Genomic DNA, 13,958 nt, shown 5'->3' with positions numbered 1-13,958 from the left:
TCTGTCGTATGTAAACATTTCAGGTTGTCAGCATAAACCATGAAATTTACGATCTTTCAACTCAAAATAATATTCTAATAAGCGCCCCCTATTTCTAATTTTGAGAGCGCCCTGGGCGCTTATTACATTGAATACGGTACACCATATTTGACACAAAGTATCCAAGAGTGGATGCTTAATAAGAGCACCTTTCCGCTTCACCCTAACTTGGCAAAGCTTCTGAATAATTCATTAAGATATACAAAAATACAAAAATAAAGATTGGCAATGACATTGAAACATGTTAACTTTTTGTTTCACAAATATGCTGGGGTTAATAGGAGCAGGTGCTTAGTTCAAGGAATACAAAGCATGAGTATATTCAGGAATACATCATATTCCTTTTACAGAATATTCGGGATGCCTCTCTGTATTTTTATCAATAAATTGAATAAACATAATCATCTACACACTAAAATAACACATATACATCAATAGACATCCCAGCTTCTGTAATTTGATACCATGATGAATCACACATGAAGCTAGCAACGCCTTAAAATCATTGAATGGGTTTTCTACATCTCACAGTAACTGTCAGTGAGTATGACTGACAACATCAAACATGTAGTATGTGGATCATTGGACCCTGTACTTGAAGGATGAACTAATTAGATATAAATGAACAGGGAAAAAGCATATTGTCATGTTTTATAAAAATGGCAGTTAATGCCATGAAAGACCCAATCACTTGATCAGAGACCAATCAGCTTTCTCCGATCAACATCAAGAAAACCATTATCCTTTGTTTTGGGACAATATATAATAATTATTGTCAGATAAACTGGAGCAACTATAACAGGAACTTATTCAGTCACATATTCAACGATCATAGACAGACCCAAATTACCATATACACTAGCAATCAGTTTAATGTTGCACACTATCTAACCAATACACCTTGAATCAGACATTACACTGCAGGACCTGGCCCCTTTGGTCAGTATAACTGGTCAGTGGTCAGCAACGCAGAGCCTGGTTACTCTCAGCTCCCATTCTGCAGTAGCTGATCCATTATTCAAGAGAACATGTTGGCCTGATTCAAACATATGTGTGGAAGAATACAAGGAAATGCATATCCATATCTCACCTGTAAATGAAAACCGTCAAATTTCTTGACAACATCCTGATTTCTAAACCATCCCAAAGTCACCTAGTTACTGATGCCATTCAGTCACCTTCGTCTGGCAATCTGACAGCATCCTTAACGAACTTCAACAGGTACAGAGGCTGATAAATAATGCAGGACAGGCGAGATGCAGAGCTAGTCACAACACATGCTGATTACAGATGAAATATTGATCACGTCGGGCATTCAATGATACCATCTGTTCAAAGTTGATTTCCTATAACTCTGATTGAAGTCATAAAATATGATATAGTCTACCATTTGAATCTCAGACCAGCAATACTTGAGTTGGGAAAAAATCTGGTTTTATGCTGGTTGTGTGTTTCAAGAACTGAAAACTTGGCTAAACTTACCAAATGGTACTCTAGGGCCCTGCTTCTCAAAGGGATCTTAGCTCTAGGATTACTGTAACTCCCATACTTTAACATAGGCTTATGACAGTCACAGTGCGAAGATCACTTTGTGGAATGGGGCCTTTTAACTGTATACAGGCTACACTGACTGTGGTTAATGGAATACACATAATGTGCATAGAAGTTGTAAATACAAAATATGAGTGAAGTGAGGTGAAATGGGGTTTAATTTAACTTCAAGATTGCTACATTTATATAGTGACGTGTGTGTGTGTGTGTGTGTGTGTGTGTGTGTGTGTGTGTGTGTGTGTGTGTGTGTGTGTGTGTGTGTGTGTGTGTGTGTGTGTGTGTGTGTGTGCAGTGGGGCTTGTACTAGTCCGGACTGATGCCAATTTTATAGTGTTACAGGCAAAGTATACACTCCCGAGCCGACCAGTCCTTGTCTTAGCCCCTTAATGCCGAGCGCCAGGCAGGGTCACAACAAGTACCTTCTTTTAATGTCTTTTGGTATGACGGGCCGGGGACTGAACCCGTGACCTTCCGCTCTCCAGGTGGATGCTCTACCACTAGACCATGGAAGTGGTCTGTAAATACGAAAGTCATCTCTAGGCTTCCACAGCACTCGCTTCCAACATGTTCTCAGCAGCAGTGAGACACAGTGATGGCAGCTGTGATGCAGTCATATCATTTAACAATGGATGATTCATGTGCTTCCATGACAACTAAACCACTTGGGTCTGTGCAGGATGCAAACATAACATAAGTTAGAAAATGTGCTCCATCAAAGATATAAAAATGGATACAATATTAATTAATTTAATTAAGTATCATGTTTTTCAGAATTTGACAATGAAAAGTATTACCATATGTTGAATGACAGAAGTAATAGTTTACTGTGACAGATTCAGAATAGTTCAATAGTTAGGGAACCTATGCTTGTTGGGATGACTTAATGGACCATGTAATCAAGTTTGGTAACTTGGTTGATAGCATGTCCTTGTACCCCAACTGAGTGGATCAATGCTCATAATATCCATCACTGAATTCTCTGGTCCAGGCTCAGTTATTTACAGGCAGCTGCCACATAGCTGGAATATTGGTGAGTGTGCTGCTAAACAACAAACACACAACCAAAACATCATGGGAATCACAATGTTGGACCTAGATGGTTCTGTGACACTGTGTACCTTGACACGATGAATTCTAACTAAAGCTATCAACTAGGGCTGAGACGAGTCCAAATTTACTACCCGGGTATCCACACCCCTATTACCCGACCCTACCCGGGTACCCGCTGTTGGTGGCAAGAGATAGGTACAAAATGTCCAATTGGGAATATTTTGACAGTAGCCCTGACAGAATGTATGTAGATACATGAAAAAAACAATGTGGTCATGCATACCGTATTTTCTTGAGTATAGTGCGCACCCATGTATAATGCGCACCCCCCTCTAGCGCGTTCAATATTTTGGAAAAAAAGAAATTTGAATATTATGCGCAGAAAAAATTTACACCGTACCCTTTCAGCGAAGTCCGGCAAACGAACGGGTGCTGAGAAACTTCGTCAGTACAAATTCGAAATTTGAGATAAAAAATCACCAGACATGTTTATTTACCGTTTAAAAAGTATTTATTGTTCTGCTAGGCATTGTTTTATATCTAGGGATTAAGATTACCTTGTGTATTTTCTCGTAAACTAAGCCGGAAACAGCAATCAGCTGTACACACGTTTTCTTGGAATCGACCGGTGATTCGGTCAAGACACACCCAATGATATAACTTCATAGGATTTTTAATGCAAAGATCGGCAACAATTGTATCTGAAACTATTTTATTTATCAGGAATAATATATTCCATTATTTTCTTATTTATATGCAGCCTTTACTAAACATATTTAAAATAATAATAACCCTAAGCGAAGCAGCTGATCGCTATTCCCGGGTATTATTTTTACATGGAACATGTCTGACCAGTCACCGTCAAGGCTCACGCGCACGTGAGCACGTGAGCGGTCAAAGTATGTCATTTATGATATATGTATCCATTCTCTGTCAACTAAAGTTCGTTTCAAGGCGTCAATAGCGGTATTCTGACCGTGGTTGCTGTAAATAACGGTGAGTTGTGCGATCTTCCGATCGCTTCACACACGATTTCGCCGAAATTAATAAAAACAATATTATAAGGAATTTTGAATAAAATTAATGAAGTAAGTTACAAACATAAGTCCAGAAATACAAAGAACACTTTTTATAGACAGACAGTGTAATTACATAATTATTTTGCGTACTTCAGTATGGATTTGTTGACATGGTATTTCCGGTGTTTCGTGCTCACGGTAATGTCTTTCCATGGGAGGAAAAAACATCCAAACTCATAATTCGTGTATAATGCGCACCCCCTTCTACACAGCTGTGTTTTTTGGAAAAAAAAGTGCGCATTATACTCAAGAAAATACGGTACACTGAAGTTTACTGAAGTTTTAGCTTTGTTCAAACACACATAAGTCAGAAGGAACGTGTTAATAGTGAAGAAATGCTAACATTAGAGACTTAAAATTGTCGTATAACCATGTAGTTATACAGTGATATTTTTGTCATGAAACAATATATCACGTGACTAACCACGGGTCCGGGTAGTCATGTGGGTACCCGGGTCTCACTCAGTACCCACCCGACCCGGGTACCCGAGTTGCCCGTCCCAGCTCTACTATCAACCACGTGTCTGGTTAAGACTCATTTCTTTACAGTATTCCTTGGAATAACAATGGTATTGATGACTGAACTAGCACATACTGTAAATATTTGACAGAACCGATGCCACAGTACATTAGATATCACCAGACATGTATAATGCCATGGTAGAAAGTAGATATATTTTCCTGCTATGTGTTGAATGTTAAGGTTTCAAAATCTTCATTCAAAACCTCAAAACTATAGGTTTAGCTCCTATAATCACCAGACATCACATTATCATGTTAATGGTTTATGATGCTTACACTATTGCTAAAAGAAATTCCCAAGCTGTAATTTACATCATTAAATGACAAATGTCTTTAAATGGTCCCACCAGCGTCATTAATGTCAGGGTGTGGTGGCTTTTGTATAGAGCTGGAATTACTTAATCCAGAATCTTAAAACGAAATCTATTGATTATTTATCACTTCTTGTTTCGGATGTCTTTGTTGAAATATTACTTTAACTATGCCTTACTTACCATGACAAACTGAAATTCCCATCAACAGTGAGCCCTGCACTGTGCTGCATTATATATACAGTATATCTAAGCTTGATGTTGGAGGAAAGCCCAAGGGATGCAAGTCATAGACTTAAACACTTGGTCAGGGCCTGATCATTTACTATAGGGGAGTGGGGTGTGGTGAGATTGGGGGTGGGCGTGGGGGTAATAAAAAATGACACAGAGAAAAATTGAGGGGATCGCAAATGAAATTAACACAACTCATGAGCATAGCTATGATGCTAGCTGACTAAGCATTAAAAACGCATGTCTTTGCATGACCTTGTTTGATAGACATTACTTAGAAGTTGACAGATGACAAAGTAAACACAATTTATGGATAACAACTTCTCTATTTACTTAAGGCGATGTTGAACAGATCTAAACCAGAATGTTGCCTTTTACATTGAATAAAGAAGTTGTTATCCATAAACTGTGTCTACCTAGGAATGACATGAGACCACATACCAATATATATTTAATATAAGTTTTAGACTTTAAGTCACCCACTTTCCTCAGTTTGTTATTGTAGTAGTCAGTTGTAAATTGTAGGGTAACTACAGAATTATCTCCCTTAACTGACTGCCACTGTGTAAATTTCAGTCACTGTTTTGTTCAATATGTGCACTCATTTTTCAATCATGGTTATTTTTCATTCAAACAAATATTTACTTTCAAAGGTCATTTGAAGTCACTGATCAAAGAACCCCAGAGATTGTAAATTAGTGTTAATCAGTATTAGTAATTTTCCTATACACTATTAAGGTGAATACTTTATTCATTCCAACATTTATTACTATGCTGTAATTTATTATTATTATTATTATTATTATTATTATTATTATTATTATTATTATTTTCAATATTATTATTATTATTATTATTATTCACTCATAAGAACTGGCTGGAAAATAGGACCATTGGATTTGTGATGTGGAAGTAAATTCAAACTGTTAATCAAATAAGTATTTCAAATAAATAGCCACAGAGTAATAAAACGTCATCGGTTGTAAATCCGGGACACTATTCATTCACCGCCTGTACTGTCAAATCCTAGGGCAGTTCCGGTTGCCTATCCTAAAACTTTGCCCTCAAATCTGTGTTATCTAACTCAGATGGTACTGATGCTGATATATGAGTGTCTGACTTTAAATCAAAATTGGTACCTGTTTGGGTAGATATCCTCTCCAAAACACCGCCTTCATGTCGAACGCCGGACGTCTGGTCAAAATTCCATTTGCCAGGCACCAACAGCACTATTCTGCTGTGGAATGACCCACTTTGGCACCCACAACTGTTGCATGTTGTTGGAAGAGTCTATTCAGAGGGGGTTAACGGTTCGTACGCTCGTCTCAACTTTTCAATCGTATCAAATAAATACAGTCAATGCTGTTTGTAGGAGCATACTAGATATCAAAATGTTTAATATGTTTGATAATACATTGTCATCAGAACGTTGTTTGAATTACGCTGCAGTGCATTGAACTCATCCGAATATATCTCTGTGGGTTTGCTCCCTTGTACCGTCATTCACATTTGAACGCGAGGGTTGGTGGATTTTATAGCCGCTTCTTTCATTAAAGTTCACTTGAAATATTTTACAGACGCACCTCACGGTTATCGACGTTTGTCTATTTTAATTTGACATGATCGATGCGTCACATACTGATCAACTCGGGTCGGGTGGTTCCCACAGTACTACCCGGAGCCGTGGTTAGTCACGTGATATATTGTTCAATGGCAAAACGTATCTAGAACTTCCACGGTTACACTACAAGTGACTATGTTAGCGTATCTTCTGACTTTGCACGCATTCCTTCTGACTTTATATGTTTTAATAGAGATAAAAGTTCAGTTAACTTCAGTGTATGAATGACCAGATCGTTTTATACGAGTATCTGAATATATTTTGCCAGGGCAATGGTCAAACTATATCCAATCAGACATATGTACCCATCTCTAGAGACCTACAGCGGATACCCGGAAGGGTCGGGTAATAGGGGGGTAGTAAATTTGCACTCGTCCCAGCCCTATTTGCAGTGAAATTATTTGCTAGTATTTCCACAGTTTTATAATACGTCATTTAGTCAGTGTATATATTTAAATTTGGCATGTGATTCTGTTTTGATGTGCACAGTATGTGACACATTCATAAACCATGTTTTTCTTCTCTATCACCGACACATCTAAAACTGACGGACACCTGCATGCTCGAAGTGCTCGTAAATCCATAGAACTGTTGTGTAATCACGGAAAATCAACACACTGGCTGTATGCATATGGAATTGTTGTGTATTCGGTTAGATAGCCTCTGCATGTTTACGTTTGGGTGTGTAAAATAACACTGTACGCGGAAAAGTACTTTCTGCAGACACATGGTGAATATTGCTTTTTCTCTGGCCGCTCCGCTGCGTTTGAGGAGCCCTCAACATACGCGCAGTGTATGCATAGCATGTTATCAATGTTATACATGTACACAGTGTGATTAATCTACAAGGTATAACTTTTGTCTCAGTTTCATGCCTGATTATCACAAATCCAATAACCCATGTTGACATCGACCACATGCCACATGGGCGTATAAATATGGTGTGCTATTATAGACGTGGGTGACATCCTTGCTCGGATAGCATCTGTTATTTGTTGTGAGATTAATTGAAAGGCACTTTCTTGAATACGACTCCATGTGCCCATGTTCCCTAAGTTGTTCCAGTAAAGATGGAACGAGATAAATTCTGTGTCATCAATATCAGACATGTCATTGTTACTGTTTCCTTTGTCGCCGTTCAAACCAACCAAGTCCATATATTCCTATACACCTCTTCATTTGGATAATCACATTTAGTTATGATCAAGTGGTTGTTGTCTGTTACAGATCTAATTTTTTCACACGGTAATACATTTTCATAGCTCTTGGATCTATAACGAGGTATTTTTGTCGAATCCATTTCTAATTGTCGATACTGCAATAGTTGACTGGCGTGGCAAAGGATCAAATGACAAATGATATGTCTGAACGGCAGTAACGTACGTCTCTACATGCTGTATCCAGGTTAGAATAGGTCTTCAGCAACCCATCCTTATCGTAAAAGGCGTCTTTGCTTGTCGTAAGAGGCGCGGGGAGTACACCCCAAAAATCACAAACACAATATGTAAATCATTATTAATAAACTTTAACACCAAACATGTAATCATGGTAGATAACATTTTTTTCATATATTTTTAGGGGAGGTGGTTACATTTACTAGAAATCCCCTCCCCTTGATCGGCCACTGAGGGTTGTCGTTTGCTCGGCTGCAAGCATTCCCAATTTAATACCCGTGCCTAAATAAATGTAAGCAGATAAAAACACATTTTTCTAAACCTATTTTGAGTTATGTTGATGCGAGGATCCGTTTATGAAAGATTAAAATAAAATTATTTTATATGTGTTGAACCCTAGCTGCAGTAGTTAATACAGAAATAGTATTTGAAGAACGAAACTTTTGCACTCGAAGTAAAAACGTGATTGAATATATGTCTTCTTGCTATAAGGTTTAACCTGCACAGAAAAATGGTGCGTAATAATTCTTCAAAATGTCCAACATTTTATGCCTAAAACTCTGTTAATTAACTATTCTAACAACCGACCACCATCTACGATAAGTCGCATCCGCCAAAGCAGTTATAGGTTGACGGGTCTGATATATTGTGTAATAAGTCAGTGTAATATATACAACTTTAATTACTTTACTTTTTACAATAAATAATTATGATTTTGCCACACGATGCACAATCATTTTACCACGTGTAATTATTGAGAATTGTTATATATACAGACATAACATTCTCTCATTTAGAAAGGAATCTTGGTAACCACTTGTACAAACAGAAAATAAATTCTCTTTTTTTTGTCGGTGATAATTCCATGACATAATTTAATGTGATTAAAAACACCAAACCGGTTATTGTTACTGTTGACGAAAAAAATAATATATGGCATCAATTTGCTTGAGAAAGCTTTAATGCAAATATTGCATCTGGTCCAGAGCCTGGTCGTTGGCTCTTCACGCGTGATAAAAAGTTGTCTCCCTTTGGTAACGCGCACCTGTTCCGCCAGGGGTCAACAGGGATGCGAGTGGTTGATGATAATCGGAAGCGGGGAATTTGGTTTTTAAATTCTTAGTGTTGCTAGGCAAAATGGATACATTTTCGACGAAACGTAAGCGGGATGACCAATTTCAGTCTGCTGACGATCTGGAACTAAGTTTTACTGTCCAGGGGTGTGGTCTGATCTCGAAAAGACGACGCAGAACCATACATGGGACTGCGATCAAACGTCTACAACAGGTGAGTAGTGCTTGAAAATTCAAACGAATAAACATGTTGCTAGCTTTAAAACACTGAAAGGAAGCTTAATAATCTGTGTAAGTGGTTCCACCCCACGGTGTTTCGTGAAAGATCCAATGATGTTTTAGTTCTAAAGTTTTTTTCGAATAAATGCATGGGTTATAATAATCACCATCAGTCACGAGTGGTTAATTTTCTGTCTTTTGTTTATTTTGCAGACGAAGGACAACGATCGTTCGAAATTGAATACATTAAACACCAGTCGACCTCCATCAGGTCCTTCCAAGAACAATACCATGTTGAAGGAAGACAAAGATACACTTAAAGGTACCAAAGGCAGTATAAACATATATATCTATATGGTGTTATATGTGTTGGTCTGTGATTCTATGAATAAAAAAAGGCACAGATGATTATTTGCAGGTCATTAACCGCATACATTTAAAAATAAAAACAACCTGTTTGTTGTGAAAAATTCTTTGATAAAGATGTAAAAAATACCAGTTATTCTGTTTTACATATCATGTTAGTGTATCATCATGATCATGGTGTATTAGACATAATTTTAGAAACATGATATCGACATCTGTGAATGAACCTGTGAAGATCTGGGTTAGAATAGGTCTTCAGCAACACATGCTTGCCGTATGAAGTGAAGTGCTGGTTTGTCGTAAGAGGCAACTAATTATGCTAATGGGATCGGGTGGTCAGGCTCGCTTACTTGGTTGATGTATGTCATCTTATCCCATTTGCGTAGATCAATGCTCATGATGTCAGTCACTGGATTGTCTGGTGCAGACTTATTTATAGACCTCCTTCATAAAGCTGGAATATTGCTTAGGGCGGTGTTAAACAACAAATAATTTGTTTACACGATATACAGCTTTTCCATTGGACGAGAGGTCGGTCATATGACCGCCAAATTGACGTTCATAAGTGTATGAACGATACAATTTGACGTTCATACGTTTTTCACGAGATCGTGTTCTTGAAATGACGTAAACACTGACGGACTACTTACACAGTCCTGGGGAAATCCCTGGGAGTTCCCTAGCACGAAAACATACATAAGCGTTCTTTCTGATCATTTAGAACCTTTATTCTTGGCGTTTCAGTATACATTGAGAAATGTCAGAGAGCGTGACTGCATGATTGTTCACAAATATCCTCGTTGTCACCTCTCTTTTTGAGGAACTATTTTACTCCGCGATATAGCTGGTTGTTGTATGGCTGTCAGTGTAAACATGAAGTCACACGTACTAAATAAAATTGTGTTTAGATCTTGGCCTACATCCTTTGAGGTAAGAAATTGTGATAAAAAATTATAAGAATTGACTTTCACTTTGTGTGAGTTCATTGGAGTATGAACCTTCATAGAGTGAGGGCCAAACATTGTATGAACATCGTCGCAAGCTCCGACGTTCATACAGTTTGGCCCTCACTCTATGAAGGTTCATACTCCAATGAACTCACACAAAGTGAAGGTCAATTCTTAAACAAACATCTGTTAAAGGTTGCTTGTGTATGTGCTCATATTTGAAGAAACCTGTATTTATTTAGTTATGTTACTATATTTGAACTTAAATTAGTAGTGACTGTTTGTTATTTTGTGTTTCCCTTTCCTTCCAAATTTTGGAGACATCTTGATCCCTTATCTTATCTAAAAAGGGGCCATAGGTGTTTTTGAAGTGAGTGTGATTATAAATGATAGCTTGAAAGCAAACAGAATTGTTGTGTACTACAAGTGGTGTCTAAGCCCTACTTTATGTATTATCGTCTATTTGTTTATTTGAACAGGTAATCTGTTAGTTTTGCGTGATAATGTTGTGGCAATAATTAACAATGACAAACAAAATGTTTTAACCATGTTAACGCTGCATTCAGCAATATTCTAGCTAGTTTAATATGATGGCAGGTTGTAGACAATCAACTCATCAACCCAGTCACCAAGCCTAACCACCTGTTCCATAAAGTCGACTCTTACATCCAGCATAAGTTGCTAGGGACCAATTCTAACCTGAAATCACCATCGGTTCACAATTTTGTCACATGATTGACAATAACAAGTGACTAGTCTGTTTCAGAAAATTTAAACTTAATTTCAACACAGTAGTTTATGTAAGATATTATTGATGACACAATTTTCATTTCGTTAATATTTCTTCACATCGACGATAATTCCAATTATCAATCTAGACATGCAAGACATTCTACTCCTTTGTCTGCCAATTTTTGTCTGGAAATCATTTCCCACTATCATCTTCAAAACCTTTTAACAAAAGTGTAACTTTTTCAATGTACATGCTGATGGGCATGAATATAAATAAAGAGCACATCAAGCTTGTGAAATGTTCTGTATTTTCAATTGTTTTAGAAACTCTTTTTTTTAACCCAAGGGTTGACTTATAATAGACATGTTAATATATGTTATAAAAGTTTCCTGCATGGGTATTTCAGGAGAGAACAGGTACCCAGTACTCCATGCTAGTCAAACAAGCCTCTCAGCATTTTTTTTTTTATAGAATATTTGTGATTGTGTTTCATCATGCCTGGACATTATTGGTGATTGCTTATGTTGACAATCACTGGTTTGCAGGCTTCATGGTTGTCACACACATCACCCTCTATATCTACAGGGTCACATTTCGGTGATCCTACACTAACCCCTGGGGGACTGGCACATGGCCACCATGTTCATTGTATCCCCAACCCTACTTTAGGCTGGGGGGGGCGGTCGGGTAGCCTAGTGGTAAAAGCGTTCGCTGGTTACGCCGAAGACCCGGGATTGATTCCCGACATGGGTACATTGTGTGAAGCCCATTTCTGGTGTCCCCCGCTGTGATATTGCTGGAATATTGCTAAAAGCGGCGTAAAACAATACTCACTCACTCACTTACTTTAGGCTGGTTTGCGTGATTGGTCGGTTAGAATGAGTAGCGGAGAAAATCAAAGTGGCTAATGAAAATCAATATTAAATCAAATATTTGAGATCACGAGAACCATGGAATGGATCCAGGGGTTAGCGGGAGCCCAAGAGATATAAACGATGCACACAAGTTTACTGAAAACTTTCCAAATAAGATATGTGCTCGGTTTGATCATGTAGAAATTTAGATAAGTCCAAGAACTTTGAATGTACATATGTTCTACTTGACAGGCACTTTCAAGCGCCGTATGTCAACTAACCTGGTAAAACACAGATTAAAGAACAGACAAGACTACTCCATAGACAGGAACAACTTCAACGTCCTTCGCTCCATCGGAAAGAACCAGAAGAACATCACCAAGACTGTAGTTAAGGCTAAGAGGGTAAGTGTTAAATAATGCTTAACTAATGAAACACTTCCGATTACTGGTTGTTTGTTTGTTGTTGATAAACTATATGCTTACAACAAAAGCAAAAGGTGGGGGTAGGGTATATTATAACACATCAGCATCAGTGGGTGTGTCCAGCAGAACAAATACAGTCAAGGTAAAAACAGTGTGCAATTGTAGTGAATATCATAATGAACAGGATAAACAGTGGTAAAATTAACCTGAAATGTTTACCAGACACAACAACAATCTCATTCAGGCTAGCTGGCTAGTAGGACAGGAACATGTCATTGGCGGACATGGATTTTAACAGTTAGACATATGGATATAATCACACTGCTGCCAATACAAATTAGATAACAGCAGCTGGGTTATTATGACCATTGACAGCTATGAGATGATTTAAAAAGATATATAGACATATAGATTGCTGATTTGTGTATGGGGATTAGGTGTCCCACTCTCAGAGTGTGGGTTCAAATCCCAGATTCGACCCAAACCCCCAAAAGTACTGGAATTTATACTCGACTTAGAAAGTGTAATCCCAAACATGCCAAATATAATGTTTGTTAAGTAGATATACTTAACTAACTGAACATGCTGAACCGGGGGAAAATATACCATATTTATATGTACTCCCTGCTAGAACCTAGAACCTGTCAGTTACCAGTAAGTGTGAATTTGAAGTTTCTATCCCTGATGAGCATGATGACTACACTACAGGGAAATTCCTTTGGGTATGTTTTAGCAGGCACAGCACTAGAGATTTATGACATTCACAGGAGACACTGAACTATTTAATGGTGGATGGAAAGTATCCTGACTCAAGTTCTTGTCCTGCTTGTGATGATCAGGGAGTTTGACCTTACATAATGACACAGACCCTCCTTCTGACGGAACACACACATGGTACTAGACAAACATCTCCTCTCTGTAATGAATAGTTTTTACAGAAAAAAAAGTTGTTAAATAAAATATAATAAAAAGACTCTCCAGCCTGAAACTGCAGTAAACTAGACTTGCATTGGCTGTATTGGATATATTTGTTTCAGGGTCTGTATGACAGGCTAACATGGTACAGCAGGCTCAACATAATACATGGTTTTATTACATGACCTGTACGTTTACCATATGATTACTAAGAAATGTTAGTCTGCACACAGTGTACCCATTGTGTAGCCCTTGTTCAATAACAGGATCAGTGTGTCCTGTTAACAAGAGAGTTGATGCTATGTTGTATAAATAATGTTGTTTCCATAAGCATGAACAACAAAAGCAACCAGGGTGTCTGACACTAATCTGACCTACGACACATTTCATGGTATTGTTGATCCTTTGTCTGTCAGCATCATCCCATTGCTGCCATGTGGAAAACATCTTCAGCTTCTATCACTTTGAACTTGCCTCCCACGTTGACCTGTTCATAGCATCATTAGACCTGTGAAGATCCAGGATAGAATAGGTCTTCAGCAACCCATGCTTGCCGCAACAGGCGACTATGCTTGTCGTAAGAGTCGACTAACAGGATCAAGTGGTCAGGCTTGCTGTCTTGGTTGAT

General features: G+C 38.0%; 2 protein-coding genes across 5 annotated transcripts in view; one reads left to right on the top strand and one right to left on the bottom strand.

Moving 5' to 3' along the window:
• LOC139452155 (uncharacterized) overlaps positions 1-6,037 on the bottom strand; it is a 35,657-nt gene extending 29,620 nt beyond the window's left edge. For 2 of the 3 annotated variants that reach the window (XM_071233500.1, XM_071233502.1), the window contains exon 1: positions 5,923-6,037. The gene's annotated coding sequence lies outside the window, so the exon portion shown is untranslated. Of the gene's footprint in view, positions 1-1,129; positions 1,253-5,922 lie in introns of those variants that run through there. The other variant, XM_071233501.1, reaches the window with a different exon arrangement.
• A 2,819-nt stretch (positions 6,038-8,856) lies between these two features.
• The window catches only part of LOC139453326 (rhotekin-2-like), a 103,940-nt gene continuing 98,838 nt past the window's right edge, over positions 8,857-13,958 (top strand). For both annotated transcript variants that reach the window (XM_071234993.1, XM_071234994.1), the window contains exons 1-3: positions 8,857-9,085; positions 9,304-9,412; positions 12,243-12,394. In XM_071234993.1, coding sequence (XP_071091094.1) covers positions 8,936-9,085; positions 9,304-9,412; positions 12,243-12,394 — 411 coding nt within the window. In that variant the 5' untranslated portion in view covers positions 8,857-8,935. The remainder of the gene's footprint in view (positions 9,086-9,303; positions 9,413-12,242; positions 12,395-13,958) is intronic.

Source organism: Haliotis cracherodii, unplaced genomic scaffold (genome assembly GCF_022045235.1).
Source record: "Haliotis cracherodii isolate W230 unplaced genomic scaffold, xgHalCrac1.p SCAF_9, whole genome shotgun sequence".
Classification (NCBI taxonomy): Eukaryota; Metazoa; Mollusca; class Gastropoda; order Lepetellida; family Haliotidae; genus Haliotis; species Haliotis cracherodii.
The sequence above is the reverse complement of the archived record's forward strand: the minus strand, read 5'-3'. Positions and strand labels throughout refer to the sequence as shown.